This window comes from Antennarius striatus, chromosome 7 (genome assembly GCF_040054535.1).
Source record: "Antennarius striatus isolate MH-2024 chromosome 7, ASM4005453v1, whole genome shotgun sequence".
NCBI lineage: Eukaryota > Metazoa > Chordata > Actinopteri > Lophiiformes > Antennariidae > Antennarius > Antennarius striatus.
In genome coordinates, this window is record NC_090782.1 from 23,576,823 (window position 1) to 23,595,000 (window position 18,178).

At 47.9% G+C, this 18,178-nt stretch overlaps 1 protein-coding gene and 1 long non-coding RNA gene across 3 annotated transcripts; one reads left to right on the top strand and one right to left on the bottom strand.

Moving 5' to 3' along the window:
- Positions 1–2,365: 2,365 nt before the first annotated feature.
- LOC137599309 (uncharacterized) lies at positions 2,366–3,889 on the top strand. Its single transcript, XR_011036787.1, has 3 exons — positions 2,366–2,429; positions 2,862–3,017; positions 3,222–3,889. It is a non-coding gene; the product is annotated as an uncharacterized lncRNA (long non-coding RNA).
- Positions 3,890–5,185: 1,296 nt separating this feature from the next.
- On the bottom strand, positions 5,186–11,237 carry LOC137599327 (tetraspanin-1). Of its 2 annotated transcripts, XM_068320180.1 has the most exons (9): positions 11,080–11,237; positions 10,617–10,841; positions 10,476–10,538; positions 7,234–7,440; positions 7,050–7,124; positions 6,351–6,449; positions 6,040–6,180; positions 5,565–5,648; positions 5,186–5,380 (listed from the first exon to the last, which is right to left on the bottom strand). In XM_068320180.1, the coding sequence occupies exons 3-9, from the start codon at positions 10,530–10,532 to the stop codon at positions 5,321–5,323; spliced, it is 723 nt and encodes a 240-aa protein (XP_068176281.1). In that variant the 5' UTR covers positions 10,533–10,538; positions 10,617–10,841; positions 11,080–11,237; the 3' UTR covers positions 5,186–5,320. The 2 variants fall into 2 exon arrangements, with proteins under 2 accessions (XP_068176281.1, XP_068176282.1); XM_068320181.1 differs by lacking the exon at positions 11,080–11,237 and having other exon boundaries at positions 10,617–10,905.
- Between the last annotated feature and the right edge of the window lie 6,941 nt (positions 11,238–18,178).

Consider the following 18,178-nt stretch of genomic DNA (forward strand, 5'->3'; position numbering starts at 1 on the left):
TACGACTCTACTAAAGTTCCGTTATTGTCTTGAGTAAGGTGGAGTTTGTCCATTGATTGGTGAATATTGTTGTACAGGTATTCCAGGTAGTACGTCTCCGGAGGAAACGGGTCTATTTCAGGGAGGAGAGGTACTTCTGGTTTGTGTCGTGACACTAGGGGTTGTACTCTGTTGTTGCGTTGATTTGGGTGAGGGAACCTCTGCAGATTCCAGACCTGTTTCCATGACCAGACTGGGAAGACGAAAGGAGAGTCTTCCAGTGATGAAGACGATGAGTAAGGTGGTCTGACAAGAAAAAGGAAAAGAATAAACCCCTTCTCCAACATGGCATTAAAGGGCATGCAGGCAGATGGATTGTGTCACCAACCAGTGATCTACAATATAGAATCTATACTGATCAAAGATCAGTCTGGCTTTGATCTACACAGGTCATATATATGGTTGTTTGATCTTTCTTTTATTGTCTTTGATCTCTTTCATGCTTTAATGTCTTTGATGTCTTTCATGCTTTAATGTCTGTCATTTGAGGTGATCTCATGAGACACAAACCTGTTGACTCGACTCAAAACACGTCACTGTTAGCAGTGTGATGGGAACTGCTTCAAAAATGAAAGGATTAACAAGACAGGATTTGGAGGCTTCATGTGACGTTGTCATCTACGCTGGGGGTGTCGGCTTTAACGTGTCATCATTGACTTTGCGTACTCAGGTTCTGTCTCTGTGACAGAGGACAACGTACAAGATCTGCTTATAGCAGCTGACTATTTGATTGTAACTGGCATTGTAGAGGCATGCAGCAACTTCCTGAAAGAGAATCTCACTCCAGAAAACTGCATTGGCGTCTGTCGGTTCACCATCTCAGGTCCTCAAGTGCTGCACAGGGCTCGCTTCTTTTTACTGAATAGGTTTGAGAAGGTTGTTTCTAGCGAGGACTTCCTGGAGCTCAGTTTGCAGGAACTCACTGAAATCCTCAAAAGGGATGAGCTCAATGTGAATGATGAGAAAACCGTGTATGAGGCCTGCGTTAGGTGGATCAACCATGCACCTGAGCAAAGAACCTCACATTTACCTGTACTCTTGTTAAAGGTAAGACAACATTCTGTCATTATGCTTCATTTAAATGTTCAATTAACCCTTAGATGCAAGGTGGGGTCAGAAATAACCCAGGGGTTGTTACTCTTCAAAAGCTTTAAAACGAAAAGTTGTAATATATTCATGTTCCAAGTATTCCTCATAAAACACTTTTATGAAATGAGGCCATTTGAAGTTTTATTTAGTTTTTTCATTAATTTTACGAAATTGCAATTTTGGAATCCTGTATGAACCTTTGAATTCTTTGCTCTGAACGGCCCACTTACTCCTCGAATGGAAAAATAGAGAAAAACGAAAATAGCCTCAAGTCACAAACATGTTTTATGAGGTAAAAGCTGAAATATGGAAATATTACAAATCTTTGTTCTAAAGATTTTAACAAATGACAACCTGTTGCAAAAACACATTGACTTTAATTGGGGTCATTTTTGACCCCATTCGCGGAAGAGTGTAGGTGTTGGTAAGTTGTGCATCCATGGGTTAAATTGTAGGCTACCTGGTTGCTCTTAAACCTGCAGCTAAATTAAATTTTATCAAGATGAAGAAACAAAAGTATAATTTTGTCATTTAGTGATGAGTCCTGTTAATACAAAAACATTTCTAAAGTTAAAATTCATATCAGACTGACACTGCTGGTTTTTATCGTAGTTGTTGTCTGTAACAAAAATATGGAATAACACAATTTCATTCTGTTCCATTCAAATTGTATTCTGTTTCCTCTGTAGGCTCGGCTGGCCTTGTGCAGTATAAATGAGTTTATAACCCTGATGTCCGATCCATATTTCAGTAACAACACTCAGTGTCTACAGATTCTAGATGTCGTCTTGCAACTCAGACTTCAGCTGTCCGATGCCAGACTGCCCATGAGATTTTGCTCTAACCTCATTGGTCGTCCTCGTTTGCCTAATGCCATTATTTTTGCTATTGGGGGACGGAACACCAGTGAAACTAACATCATCGAGGTTTACGATGACCGTGCTGATTGCTGGTTGGATATTACAGATCATCAGGAAAAGCCTCGTTGCTATCATGGCACTGTATTCCACAATGGGTTCATCTACTGCATTGGTGGCGGTGATCGAAAGGAGTCTTTCAACAGCGTGCGCAAATTTGATGTAAAAAGACGCGTTTGGCTTGAAGCAGCACCCATGAACTACCGCCGCTGTGGTGTGAGCGTTGCTTCTTTGAATGGATATATTTACGCGTTAGGAGGTGATCATGACACACGTCGACAGAAGACTGCAGAGCACTACTGACCTGAGACGAACCAATGGAGTCTAATTGCACCCATGGAATATACCAGAAGTTACGCCGACTGTGCAGCATTCAATAAGAAGGTGAGTGAAGGTGCAGAGCAGTTGGAAACAGTTGTGGAGTTGTTTATTTGGAACCCTTTGGAGTCAAAGAACTCCATTTGATGTTTTAGAAAACAATATGAAGAACATGTGATTTTCTGTGCTGCACCGGCGTCGTACCCAGAGTGTCCCCCACCTCTCACCTGTACAGTCCGCTTAGAATGGGCTCCAGCAAACCTTGTGATCCATGAAGGCAGGAGATGTGGATAAGACGACGAATGAAGTTGTTAATTTAAACATTTTAAGGACTAGACTATACGCTGGAAGTTATTCATTACTTGTAAAAAATAAGAACTCTTAAATTATATAAAAGAAAAGAGAAAAAAAATGGGAGAAAAATGAACTTTCCCGGGGCTTCTGCCAAGAACAGAGATATTTCCTAAGGCTTGTCTTTTTCCCCCGTTTTCGGTCCAGATTTACATTTTTGGTGGTCGTTCGCATGAGTATTGGCGTCGCCTTCGAACTTGTGAATGTTATAATCCAGAATTCGACCAATGGACAAGATTCGCTGACATGACTACCAGCCGCTGTGGATTAGGTGTCATTTCATATGACAACCGGATCTTTGTGGTGAGTAAATGTAGAACTAACCTACACCGAGTCCAGTACCTGATTTTATCTAGTAGAGCTTAGTACTGACAAAATGACAATGTCGTCCGTTCGGTGTCTAGTTGGCGTTACGTGTTCACAATCTTAAAGTTCCTTAGAACATTACACAATATGTTAAATGTGATTTGAACACAAACACTCACATGATTTTTTTTTTTTTGACAGCTCGGTGGCTACGATGGCAACAACCATTTGAAAAGCGTTGAGGCCTACGACCCACAGACCAATGAGTGGCATGAACGACCCCCCATGCTGACCGTCCACAGAAACTTTGGCACTGCAGTGATTAACAACAAGCTGTATGTCGTGGGGGGCATCAAGGGCTGTGACAGACCCAATTCTGTTGAGTGCTATGATGCTAAAACTAACACCTGGACTAGCGCCTGTCCAATGGGGACCACCCGCTTTGCTCTCAGCTGCTGTGCCGTCTCCAATCACCCCAGCTTGAAACAATACACCACAAGCCGTAACACCTTCCCACATTTATAGGAAGTGTAAAAGTTGGAGGAGTCTTGAGAAGATCAAATCAAACCTTTATGAACTCGTTTTTCAACACAATCTCAGCCAAGTACCACAGGCCCCCCCTTGGGAGGTGTCTGCAGGTGTGAGTGTGTCTTTCGTGTGGCTTTGCGTTGGCCCCAGCGTCATGCTCCCAATGTGCCCCGCCCTTCGCCCATAAGTCCGCCGGGATAAGCTCCAGCAACTCCATGACCCACGAAAGCGGGGTCATGGAGTTGAATGAATGAATAAATGGATGAATGAATAAATAAGATAAAAAGTGCAAACATGACAACCAACAGTACACTCTGTATGAATTCAGTTTCTTCTTTATTCCCAGAAAGTCAAAATAAATCAAGCAAAAAGTGCTAAATGTTTTCGTCTGATTACTTTATCAGTTGGTAAAAACTAGAAAAGATTGTGCTGTGAAAAAAATTAAGCAGCACTAACTTCAACCTTACTGACATAGGCCTGAGTTTGGAGGAGTTAATGGGAGAACTGGGGATGAGCTTTGGTCCTCAGAAGAGTCTCAAAGTCTGGAGTTCCAGTCAACAAAACAAGTCTGATGACATGTCAATGCCCAGTCTGTTTCTGTGTTTTGCCTTCTGCCGTACCAGAGCTGAGAAGCCACGCCCACAAAGGTAGGTAGTGCTGAGTGGTAGGCGGAGACTCACTGCACAGGAAGGAAGGATACTCGCTCATCACAGTGATGCACCAGAAATGGGACGGGCTTACCTCCATCAATTTCTTTTTCAGGGTGCGGTCACATGACAGCTCCACCAGCTGACCCTCTTGTTACTTGGCAATGTGAGGCTTTCCATGTTGATTTCGACTGGATAGTCATCATCTCTCTTTCTCGCGGACATAGTCATTACAATAGAACTATCATGGGGCAGACATTTGACTTTTGTAGCTCCATTGCCTACAAGGCAGCCCATTGGCAAGAAGGTTTTGTATATCGGCTCTAATCACTTGTGAATGGTCTCTATTGTCATGTCAACGAGGACAGGATGAACCTCGTCAAGGAAACGATCACCTGCTCACTTCACCAAGAGTGTCTCTTAAGGCAGGAAGGCCTTGTAGTTGATGTCCTTGACTTTGACGACCGAGAAACTTTAAGGAAACACCAAAGGTAAAACAACCTGTTGGATGATAATGAATTTGAAAAAGTTTGGAAGAAGTTTGCTCATCACTGCCCGATATCTGAATTCAAGCATTATGGCTACCAAGAATCAGGAAGGCAATGACCCTGATAATACTGTATATCTACAAGTGCTAGTCCTCCTTGGAACACTCCTGGAGCCAAGCCTAACAGTACAGTAAGAACCCAAGGTGTCGAGATTTGTGATGCGACTGGTTGGCCTGCACTATCCAGGCAGATCGCCTTCTCTTCAACCCCTGCTCTTAGTGAGACACAGCCATGGACAGCTGCCAAGGGGAAAGCCTCTTGAATGAGAGGTGAAACATCTTCAAGAAACTTTCTTAAAGTCCAGTGGATTGATCTTAAACAGCTTTGGATAATCATGATCTGGATATCTGAGAACCTACACAGTCAACATAGGGGTAGAAATGTACAGATCCATACATGCACATAATCAGACACAGTGTTTGGAAAATCAATGAACGCTGTTTAAGTTTTATTGGTATCTCTATTTGTCTAATTGACCACCACCAATATATAAAACAACCACTGGATGGACACTTCCAGCAGAGACGCTGCCCTGTTTGACGGTTCAATGGTTCCAGCTGGGCATCCTGAGGGTGTCTCAGGTGATCCTCTTGTCCAGGTGACAGTACAGGTACATGGACACGATCATGGCACTGATCTGAGGAGGAGAAACCAGAATCAACGTTGATCCGGGTTCGATTGGTCCGGGTTCATTCCAGTAACCCATGCAGCCCGGTACAGTTGCTCTGCTTGTTTATTTCTCACTTAATTTCTCTTTTGTCTTCTTTTTAACTGTTAAATTGTTCTCCAGTAATGAGGCAGGTTGAAAGTCAGTTCTTTACCTCCAGCAGTCCGATCCCTGCGGCGATGCCTCCCACAATGTCGGCGTGTTTCTTTAGGTCCTTCAGGATGTGCTCAAAGCAGCCCTGAAGAGGAAACATTGACATGTGATCGATCGTAATGATTTGAACACGCTTCAGGCATAACGAAGTAAACCTGTTTGTCGTAAACATGGAGATCAGAAAACACTAAAGCGTTCTTTCAGGAGGAACAGGAGGAACCAGCCCCTGACGGACGTCTGCACCTCTGTGGGGGGCAGCCCTACAGCCACCGGTTCATCCACCCTGAACCCATCCATTCACCCTAAACCCATCCATTCACCCTACATCCATCCATCCACCCTACATCCATCCATCCAGTACAAACACCAGTCTTCAGGAAGTGAGAGAGTTCAGCCACTCTTTCCAGCAGGTGTGTCGTCGTCTGGTCACGTTTTACTTGACGGTACTGTTGAACGTTTGTGTGGCGTGTTGTCACCTGGACAGAGGAGCGTTCTGCCTCCTCGGGGGTGCAGGAGGTGCTGTTCCGGCAGCAACTGGGCGGCAGACCCCCTCCATTCTCCTTCTCAAACTTGGAACCCAGAAAGTCGGTGTAGTTGGTGAATCCACAGCACTGTAGCTGGGAGAGAGGAAGACATCATCACGTTCATCACCATCTTCTGCCAGGTCTTAAAGTCCTCTGTGGTTATGGCGGACTGAACGTCTGATATCTGAGAGGATGTGGCCCCTTCTCTGATCTGGACCAGTGTGTGGTACCCATTGGATCACCTGACGGCCAACACCCCTTACCTCTGTCATGGTGGTGTTCCAGAGTTTCGTCACCACAGGATCGCTGCCGTACTCCTCTTGTAACGCCGGGGTCGCCCACGCCCTGAGGATCCCCTCCGCCTGAGAAACATGAGCAAAAAACAAAAGGCTTGTTTTTATAGTGTTTCTGGCCCCGCCTCTTTCCTCACATCAGCAACTTATTGGAGAGAAATTCACCCGACATCACCAGAAGACCGAGCCTTTGCTCCTCCTCTTCCTCACTGTGGTGCTGAACTGGGAATAAACTGGGCGGAATTTCCATTCTATAATATGGAATGTGTAAAACAGGCAGACGGCGAGTCTCCTGCCTCCATCCTCTGTTTGATTAATCATCCTGTCACATCAGCTCACACAAAGAAACCGTGTGTGTGTGTGTGTGTGTGTATGCCAGATTCCCCAGGGGACGATGGGATACATGCTACAATTAAAAGAAGTACCCCCCAGGAAGTGGGTGGAGCATTTGAGATTAAAGGCTCATTCATCACTGTTGGCGTGCACCACCCATTAAACACACACTCATCCATCAGTACAGGAACCTGTGGGTCGCCTGTGTCAGGTGGTCACCTGACCCAGGTGACCACCTGTGTCATGTCACCTGTGTCAGGTACGACGCGAGGAGGTGGACAGTCGAGGAGGGGCGACAGGAATGGGAAGCAAACGAGTGCGAAGAGGAAAACTTACGAAGGAGGAGTAAGCCAGAGCCACGACTGCTGCCGCCACCTCAGCGATGAAGATGATGAGGATGATGGAGAAGAACTGCAAGCAGGACGGTGAGTCAGGAACGCAGTACACATCAAACAAACAAACAAAATATCAGACACAAACAAAAGCATCATCATCAGGGTGTGGCCTACAGCAGACCTACCGTCAGCAGGAGACATTTGCTCTCTTTGTAGGCCCCACAGCAGCCGAGGAACCCCAGCAGCATCAAGGCGCCGCCGATGGCGATGCAGAAGAACCCCACGTTGATGAACTGCCTGCCCTGATTGGAGAACGGGCCGAGGAGCTGCAGGAAGGAGGTTCCATCCACGCTCACCCAGATCCCCATGACGACGAGCGTCACGCCGCCGAGCTGCAGGAGAACATCTAGCTTTAGCCTGCTAGCATCAGATCAGCAACAATAAGGAGTTATCTAACAGTGAGGTGGGGGCACCAGGGCTGGGGGGGGGGGTAATAGGAGAGAAGAGAACATCTTACATCACCGGACCTTTGTTCCACCTTATTATCGACTCAGAGGAGACGCTGCTGCCTCAGGCTGCTCCTCAACTATCTCCTTACCTTCCTGAACCAAGTGACTGCTGCTAGCGTCCGTCTCACGTCTGACACCAACAGACAGGAAGTGGAGAAGGAAAGGCCAACCAGACAGAAGGTCAAGGACAGAAGGTCAAAGTCTGAAGGTCAAAGACAGGTCAAGGACAGAAGGTCAAGAAGAGAAGGTCAAAGTCTGAAGGTAAAAGACAGGTCAAGGACAGAAGGTCAAAATAAGATAACCCTTTATTGTCCCACAGTGGGGAAAGGACAGAAGGTTGACGAAACAAGGTCAAAGACAGAAAGTCAAACGTAGAAGGTCAAAGACAGAAGGTCAAAGTTTGACGAAGATGAGAGAGTGGTCCGACGTCAACCATCAGAACCTGTGGGACCAGTAAACAGAACCGTTGCACGTTCCTTCTTTCAATGTGGAATCTCCTGCTTCATCATCAACATCATCATGATGATGATGATGATGATCATCATCATCGTCGTTGTCTCTACTCACTGTCTGTCTTCATCCTCCTAATCCTCTTTTGTCCTCCTGCAATTCTCCTTCCCTCCATCTGAAACCTGAACGTCTGTCAGCCTGCAGCGGAACGCCAACCCCGGACCCGCCTCCTCCAGGAATCCCCCCGCCTCCTCAAGTCTTTCTCGCTTCCTCCTTCACCACCACCCCCACGCCCCCCTTCTGTCACGCTATGATCTTGTTTCTCGACGTTTTCATCCATCACCCCTCGTCAGGCGGGATGAAGACAAGAGGATGTCGGATGAGCAGACGACAGGAGGAGGAGGGTTCCTCTAGAAGCAACCGAAGGGAACCCATCAGGGTTACAGGACAGGAAGTGACTGACAGGCAGCAGAATGGGTGGGCGTGGCCTGCAGAGAGTGATGTTAGCGGATAGAAGAGATGGAAAGATATCAAATCCGTCGCTCAACGAAATGGAATGGGGCCCCCTCGAATGAGGGAGATGTCGGCTGGTCACCAAACCAATCTCCATGGGTCACACACACACACACACACACACACACACACACACACACACGTCATCAGAACCAGCAAACTGTTTTTTCCAGATCAAGGAATGGATCCAGATTATTTTTTTACACTTTTTGGTACTTGAAGGATTTTTTTGTTGTTTTATTTGTTTGTTTGTTTGTTTGTTTGTTTGTTTGTTTGTTCTGTACAGTCCTGAGAGCTGAGAACATGAACATTAATACTTCAGTCCAATGAAAACTACAACTCCTTCTCCGAACAGGTTGTCGTTCAAAACGTAATTAGAAACAGAATTGATTTTTTTAATTAGACCAAATTAAGTTTAATTTGTCTACTTTATGGATTCATTTGATGCCTGAAGCATCTTTCAGGTCAAACAGTGACATCGGGAAAAAAAACATTCAATGTTAATCTCATTGTTAATGAGGTTGCACGGCAACAGTTTGTAACATGATTATATATAAAAAGAGCATCAAGAAGGGCGGAGTCTGTCTGAAGTAAACACCGATGACATCATCACTACAGTTAAAACAGACAGGATTCTGTCGTGACATCATCACTGAGCTACAAAACAGACACTATTCTCTAGCGACATCATCATTCGGCGCTGCTGCTCCACTAACGACAACTGAGACTACCGGGGAAAGACGAAAACAGGTTCTAGACAAAACAACCAAACCAAAACCAGATCCACATCCTTCACTGGACCTGTCATTGGTGGAGTGTAAAGTGTGCTGTGGTCTGACCATCAGAATTTAAATTCCTAATGGAAATCATGAGCTGAAAGGGAGGGAGGGTGGCTCCGTTAATGCTGGAGCATACGATCAGGTTCTGATCCAGCTCGTGCTGCAGGAAGGGAAGAAAATAAGACAAAGACCTGAAAGCCTCGACCTGGTCCGGTCTCTGAAACCATGACCCGGTCCAGACTCTAGAATCATGAACCTGTCCAGTCTCTAAAACCATAAGCCACTGGAGACTATAGAACCATGACCCAGTCCAGACTATAGAACTATGACCCAGTCCAGACTATAGAACTATGACCCAGTCCAGACTATAGAACTATGACCCGGGCCGGACTCAACAACCATTACCCGGTCCAGACTCTAGAATCATGAACCTGTCCAGTCTCTAAAACCATAAACCACTGGAGACTATAGAACCATGACCCAGTCCAGACTATAGAACTATGGCCCGGGCCAGACTCTAGAATCATGACCCGGGCCAGACTATAGAACCATGATCCAGTCCAGACTATAGAACTATGACCTGGGCCAGACTCTAGAGCCATTACCCGGTCCAGACAATAGAAACTGACCCAGTCCAGCCTTGAGAAACTGACTCGGTCAGGACTCTGGAACCGCGACCCAGTCTAGACTCTATAAACCTGACCTAGTCCAGACTCTAGAGCCATGACCTGGTCCAGACTCTTGGCTACAGGCAGGGTTCAGGGTAATTCCATTTACATTTTCTGAAAATAGGTTTGGCGTCAGTTGGCGCAGTGGGTAGCGCCAATCGAAGGCTTCTGTTCACCTGAGGTGAACTGACGTCTCCAAACCATCCAGAGGTGTGAGTGGTTGTTTGTATTTTGTGTGGCCCAGTGATGCGCTGGCGTCTCATCCGGAGTGTACCCCACTTCAGGGGGTTCATCAGTATCAGCTTCACTCTTCCCCCTCCAGACAGACTAATGATCCACAGATACCAAAAACATCTGGTTCTGACCCAAATGGTTGATGATGATGATGTTGATGATAATTTTGTTGTTTGTTGTCCAGATTGTTTGTTTTTTAGCCGCAATGAGCCTGGTGATAAAGGGGGCGGGGCCTCGTCACCCCACCTATACAGTACCAAGCCGGGACACTCACCAACACAAGCAGGTTGAACCCAACCATCATCAGCTTGACGAACGTGAAGCAGCCCATTTTGACCTGGAACGAACAAGATGATCGATCACGTGATCAGCAGATGATCAATAACCTGATAAGCGATCAGAGAGGAAGTCCTACCTTCACTGGGCAGACTTTCAGCAGGAGTTGAAGGAAGTTTTGACGTCCAAGTGTGAACCGATGAGCGACGCGACCGCGACTGAGGAGCCTCGATACCCACGACGGGACAGAAACCTGATGAGCACCGCCCTTCGGGTGTGTTGGAAAAGCCAGGTGACAAGTGGGTGTGGCCCCAGAGGACACAGGTGAGTGCTCAGGTACGGGTGTTGAGTGGCACCCTGACCCCTGCAGGCACACAGCGACATAAAATCGCAGCAGACGATCCTCTGCTGTCAGAACGTGAAAAGAACCCACTTCTCCTCCTCCACACCTGAGACAGGTGAGTCACACCCCTGGAGCGGGGGGTCATGTGACACGCCCCTGGAACAAGGGTCATGTGACACGAGGATAACCGTGCACACACAAGCCCGCTGCGGTTGAACAGCTGGTAGCACACACACACCGGTCGGGGACACGTTCTTACCTGCAGCCTGAGGAGCTGACCCCTGCGTGACCTCTTGACCCCGCAGCGCTAACAGCGAGCTAACCGCTACCACGTGGGTGTATAAATGTGTTTACTTTTCCTGGACCGACTCCACCCTGTTTATCACTGCTTTAGTTGCACGGCAGCTCCGTGTGGAGTAGCTGCTTCGGCTCGTAGCCCCTCCCCCTGCATCCTGTTGGAGGAGGGGCTGCTGCTGGTCGGCCCCTCCCCTCTGAATCAACATTAGCTTGCGTGCATCGAGGTGAAGAGCTTTTATTCCAGTTGCCTTAAACAGAGGAGTTCAGGGAGGAGATGGAACTATTTTTTCTGACATGACCCAAAAGTTCTGTTTCTAGGTTCTGATTGGCCCGTTCCAGTTCTGGTTCCAGAGATCTGAGCCCTGATGAGAGGGAAAGCTTCTGATGGGTCTTGATGAAGGTCTGGGTCTTTCTAAAGTGTCTCTGATCAGATCTGTACAGAAGGAGGAGGACCATGGTGGACCTGCTGCTCACTGCAAGTTCTATTGTTCCCCTCCTTTGTTCCTGAGTGCTGCACTACTCCTGCCGGCCTCTAGATGGCGGTAGTCCTCCTCTGGAAGGAGGAAGGCGCTCCACTCAGAGTCAGTTGGACAGTTGGAGTCAACATTTTATGATCATTTAGAATCCACCGTAAACGTTAAGCCCGTGCTGGCAGTAGCCACACCCTCTCTGTGGGAGGGGCGTGTCTTTTAGGTGATGACAGACGTTTAAAGGTGGAGGCCTGAGGAGGAAGAGGAGGATGAGGATGAAGGAGGTTAATGGAAAATTAATCAGAGCGATGAGGAGCAGCGTCCCTGAGCGCCTCCTTTGTTCTGTGACTGATGGTATTACTAATGACCCCCCCCCCCCGCTGTTACCCCCCCACCTTCATGTAGACCCTCCCCTCAGAGGGCTGTTAGCTGCACTGCTAATTAGCCAACAGGTTCATCTGTATGCAGGTCCTCCATCTTTATCTCACAGCCCCCCCCGCCCCCCATCTACCCCCCCCCCCCATCATGATTGTGTCTGCTTTAATTAGCGCTAGGCGCTAACAGGTTCCAGTGACATTAACCTGTCATAACGCCTACGTTTCCCAGAAGCCTCCTGTTTCCAGGTGTCTTCCTGTACCGCCCCCAGCTGATGGGGGTGTGGCTGTCAGGTGGGTTCGAAAACAGGAAGTGTGTTCTCCACTTCCTGTTTGGTGCTGAACCTGTGTCACACAGGCATTGACTCCGCCTCTCCACGGCGACACGCCCCAGTCTCTGATGATAGGGTGGTTCTCACACAGGAGAGGCGTGGCCTCTGAGCTATGGCAGCTTGTAAACAAAGCGATCACATGACAACAACAATCACATGGCAGCTGATTCCCCCCACTTCCTCCTCCTCCTCCTCCTCATCATCATCATCTTCCTCCAGGAGGTGCAATCTAAAAATATGGACTCCTGCTTTATCGGACCTGCAGAACCGTTCATCATGTGACCCCCCCTCGCCCCCCATGTGGAGCCATGAGATATGAATGCCATAAAGAGGAGGGAAGACGTGTGGGAGAGGGGAGGAGAGGAGGAGGTGAGGCTGATGGAGTGAGGGAGGGGGGACAGGGGGAGGCGGGGCTTTAGCAGGGGGGGGGGGGGGGGCTCCTGGCCTCATTAAGTTTAATAAACCCTCGTGCTAGATCTGAGGGAGGTGCAGAGGTGAGGAAGCACCCCCCCCCCAATGAAGATTGGTGGGTAGATGGGGGTATGACGGGGGGGGGTGTTTAATGTGAGGTTGGGTCACCATGGCAGCACATCAACATTCCTGTAAACAACAACAGGATTGTTGTGTAAACAGATGGTGGGACGTCCTGTTGAACAGGAAGTGGTTGGAAAGGGTCACATGACCTGAAGCCATAGGCTTTAGTTTGTTTATTAGTCTGGAAATCACAACCTGATAACTTCATTAGAGGCGTGTGTGTGTGTGTGTGTGTGTGTGTGCGTGTGTGTGTGTGCGTGTGTGTGTGTGTGTGTGCGTGTGTGTGCGCGCGCGCTCATGTCAGAACCTGGACCCCCCCCCCCCCCCCCCTGAACCTTTCAGACCTTGAGGCTTCTGTTGGGGGAACAGGTCTTTGTTCTGGAACAAAGAAACCAGTTCAGCTGACTGGGTGTCATTCCCTTCAGCTCCTGGGGGGGCGCTGTAGGACGAGATGTGGAGGAACACAAAGGAGCAGTAGCTCAACAGGAGCGGTATGGAAGGTATAGGGGCAGTTGGGGGGGGCAGATCGGGGAGGGCGGGGGCTCTAACAGCATCAGCATCCCAGTAATCCAGGAGACGTGAATTTCTTCACTGCTGGATTCCACTGGTGGGTTCTGACAGAACCAGAGTCGTCTTTCAATCCTTTGTGGTTTGACCCGTTTCATGTACGTCTGATTAAAATTACTTGTTTTATGTCCATTAATTCAAATTAATGAAAATTTAATGACCATTAAAAATCAGTTCATTATCAATCTCCCTCCTTGTGAAGCTCTGGTGAATGTGCTCTGGTGCAACCCGGTTCTGGACAGGAAGTGATCAATCATGTTTACCTGTGCAGGTGAGTAAGTAAGTTTGTCAACATGATGCCCCCACCCCCCCATAGAGCTGGAGGTGTTGTGGTTCTGGTTCTGTAGTCATGTGATGGCTGAGGTGCAGCAAAGGCTTCTGGGAGCAACGTGTTATTAAGGATGGATTCATTTGTCTTCTTAATAAACCCCCCCCCCCACACACACACACAAACACACACACATAGCCACAGCTGCAGAATGAATGGTGCCCCCCCTCCCCCGCGGAACCCCCCTCCCCCGTGTATTAATGTACATACATGCAGTTGACACACACGTGCAGCAGCATCAACACGTGTATGCATTTATGTGTGTGTTTATGGTTTCATCTCAGTTCTGGGAGGAACGTCTGACCAGATCTCCGTCTGGTTCCTGGACCTCTGATGACGTTACGACGACCAGGATGTTGTCTCTGTACTTCAACCCTTTGAATCCCCTCATCTGTGGTTCTCCAGAGTTTCTTTTGTTCCCTCTTAGGGTTTCGTGAAAGTTTTCCTCACCTGGGTGAGGGTAGGTGAGGGTGTAACGGTAGAGGCTCTAAGGGTAGAGGGTCTAAGGGTAGAGGGTCTTAGGGTAGAGAGTCTAAGGGTCCAGGGTCTAAGGGTACAGGTTCTAAGAATAGAGGGTCTAAGGGTAGAGGGTCTAAGGGTCCACGGTTTACGGTGGGGGGTCTGAGTGAAGAGGGTGTAAGGATGGAGGCAACAGGAAGAAGGAGACAGATGTTTTGTCACGCTGTGGAGGAGACCGATGAGGAGGGAGAGATGAAGGCCAGTCTAAAATGAAACGTTCTAAGTGTGACCCTCCTCTTCCTCCATCCATCCCTCCATCTGAGCTTGGCCCTCATCCTTTCATCCTCCATCTCCTGCTGTGCCTCCTCTACTCCTCCTCCATCCGTTCATTTGTCCACCCTCCTGAATATCACAGACATCATTACTGTGGCTGCATGCTGGGAGGGGGGTGGCAGATGTTGGGACGAGGGGGGGCAGCAGATATTAGGTTGGAGAGGGAGATGAGAGGAGGGATGGAGATCTAGAGTTTCACAGCTCTGCGTGACTCCTCCTGCAGGAGGAATGAGGGCAGCATCCCTGAGGTGAGAGGAGGAGGAGGAGGAGGAGGAGGAAGAGGAGGAGGAGGAGCGGACCTTCTGGTGATCATCTGTTCTTCCCTCAGGGGAAAGAAGAAGAAAAACAAGTTGTCAGAGAACACGCTTGGAGGACAACATGTATATGTTTATGGCTGTCTGATGGAGGGAGCTGGCCCCGCCCACTAGACAATGGGGCGGGGATACTGTGAGGCACCACCCAGAAGATGGAGGACCAGGGAAACTTCTTCAGCATGTTTATGGGACCACTGAAGGTTCCTGGTTCTTCCTGGTCCAGGACCGTCCTGCTGACCCCAGACGACCCTCAGAGGCACTGCAGAGGCTTCTAGTCCTGGAGCAGCAGGTGAGTTCACATGGATGTGGGAGGTTCATGTTGTGGTTGTCATAGCAACAGAAACAGTATTCTGATGTTCTGAGCCACAATACTCACTGTGTAAGTCTGGTACCGAGTGTCTAGTACCGAGTGCCTGGTTGTTGTTGGATCAGAACGGCCTCAGGGTTGATCAAACAGCTTTAGATTAAGGTGTTTCCTGTTCCGGGTTTAGAAGCGTTCTTTCAGCCCGGGCTGGGGTTGTTCTTGACCCATGGTGCTCAGAACCCAAAGCCTAACTTATTTGAAGGTTTTAGTTGCTGGAGGAACCTGCCAGAACCAGATCGGTAAATCCTGTTCCTCTTTGATTGTGTTCAGCAACTCATGACCAGTTTTATGTTGAAGACGGAGGAGAGAGAGGCGGTCCCAGCGTCGGTTTACGACCGCCCATAAACCCACCCGGCTTTTTACGGCTTCCTCTTCCACCCCCAACCCCCCCCACGGCATCGTAATGCCTCTGGGACGGCCCTCCATGCTCTGAACAAGTCATTTGACCACTTTAATTTCAGTGGTGTGAAAATAATTGGAGCAACTCGTTTAATGGCAGAGACAGTCATGTGTTCGGATGCATTACTGCAGCGGTGTTTATGAACAGGTGATAAGGGTTAGGGCTAGCGTTAGGATTAATTAATGTTAGGCTTGGGGTTAGTGTTAATTAGGGTTAGGATTAGACTTATAGTTTGAGTTAGGGTTAGAGTTGGGTTAGGGTTAGTGTTATTCTTAGGGTTGGACTTATAGTTATTCTTTGGGATGAAGTAGGGTTAGAGTTGGATTTAGTGTTAGAGTTAGGGTTTGAGTCAGGGTTGGAGTTTGGTTAATGTTAGAATTGAAGTTGGGTTAGATTTGGGGTTAGTGATATGGTTAGGGTTAGCTTAGAGTGAGGATTGAAGTTGATTTAGGGTTGGGGTTAGGGTTAGGGTTGGCGTTTGGGATAGTATTAGGGTTGGGGTTAGTGTTGCAGCTTAGGGTTAGTGTTAGGGGTTATGGTTTAGGGTTGGGGTTAGTGTTAGGGGTTTGGGTTTGGGTTAACGTTAAGGGTTAGGGTTAGGGGTTATGGTTCAGTGTTAGGTTTGGGGTTAGTGGTAGGGTTAGGGTTGGGGTTAAGGTTAAGGTTAAGGTTAAGGTTAAGGTTAAGGTTAAGGTTAGTGTTGGGGTTGGGGTTAGTGTTGGGGTTATGTTGTCAAAGAGATCAGAATATTGTTGTCAGTCGTCTTCCTACTTCCTCCTGTTTGCCTTCAACATGAAATGCTGCAAACAACATTCAATGATTCTCGTCCAGAGTTGACTCACTTTACTGCTGGCACTAAAAGTGATTTCTGATGTGAGTCCCACTAGAATCGCCTTGGGTCACTGGTTTCCCCTATAAAAAGAGAAAGGTAAAATCACAGTTTGTTGCTGCTTAGAAAGTCGGAGTCTTCAAGGTGAGCTGAGACCAGAATAACAAAGCAACGTCCTCCAGAAGGTGAAAGGTTAGCAGAGCCAATCCACCACCAGGCTCAAAATCATCAAGCTCTGCTGATTGGGTTCCATTTACAGCCTCCAGAAACATACACACCTCAATGAATCAAGCCCCCAAGCTGATGCTAGTTCCCTAATGCTAATGCCAGTTCAAATCTTCCTGAGAGTATTCTGCACGATTTGGATGAATTAAAGGAAAAGCTGTTGTTAAAACCTATCCATGGGCTGTAGGCTCTACACCCCAGGACGTGTCACCTGGCAGTCATTGGGTTGATGGTTGTGTCGTTTGCTACCCATTGCTTCCTGACGAGGGAAGCCAAAACTGCCTTCTAGGTGGTGGAGACTTACTCTGTCCCGGTTTGGACTTTGTTATCTTCAGAGAACGGTCCACGTTCTCCAGGTCCTGGTGGACTGTGGGGTGGTGGTTTTGTCTCCTCTGGTGTTCAAGTCTGGGTTTCTTCTTGTCCCCCTTTGGAGTTGAGGGTGGCCCACTGGGAATGGGTCCCCTTCCTGGGTACAGATGTGAATCAGGAAGAAGTCAAACGGGGTGTGGTCAATTGGGCTGTCCTTTCTGAGTTGTTGCAGGCAGCGAGTCTTTGTCTAGTTAGAACACCTGGTGGTCCACGGTGTCCTGGGTGTGTGTGTGTTGTTGCTCTCTAATCAGACAGGAAGCATCGGATCTCAGCTCAGCCCCCCATGTGTACTAAACACAGCGTTCCAATACAGAGACGTGTGTGTGTGAGTGTGTATGAGTGTGTGTGTGAGCGTGTGTGTATGTGTGTGTATGTGTGTGTGTGTCTGTCTGTATTAACCGTCCCATGCGTCTTGTTCTACGTCTGTGAGAGATTTGATTAGGACCCTCGTCCTCTTGCTCTGGTTCGTGGTCTCCACCCCCCCACCAGCAGCTCCACCTCCATTTGATTTAATAAAAAACACTTCACTACTCCATTACCTTTAAAACAATCTGCTCCCCATTCGTCTTCTCCTCCATCTCTGCCCTCCTCCATGGGAAACCCTCGTCTTTTGCATTTGGAAATTTATTCCTCCCTCTGTTCTGTTCCTTTATTATTCCTTCAGCCATTCATTATTTCATTACGTGGCTTTTAAAGCAGCCCCCACCCACAGTTTGGGATAAAGGGATTCCTGGAATTCAGTCGTAGAAAAATAATTAGTTTGACTTGATTTCAGGATTAGAAAAGCAACATCTGATCCCAACCTTAACTTCCAGGCTGGGAAGAAGAGCACCAGTCGTCTTCATGTAGATCGACCTGAAGATCCGTCTTTCTCCTTCCATGATCTGTGATGGAAGCCTGATTAAGCTTCTCTCCGACCAGCGACTAAACCTCCACTAACCCAGGACCAGCTGACCTGTTCTCAGAGACAGAGAACATAAGAAGGTGTTAGCAGGTGTAGCTCAGAGGAACTCAAGAGCCTGAGGCGCCTCCCAACAATCTACTCCTCTAACCCAAATTTCTAACCCAAAACTTAGCCCTAACAAATTATAACCCTAAACCTAACCCAAATCCTGATCCTAACCCAAAACTGTAATCCAGTCCTGGTTAATGGCAGTTATATG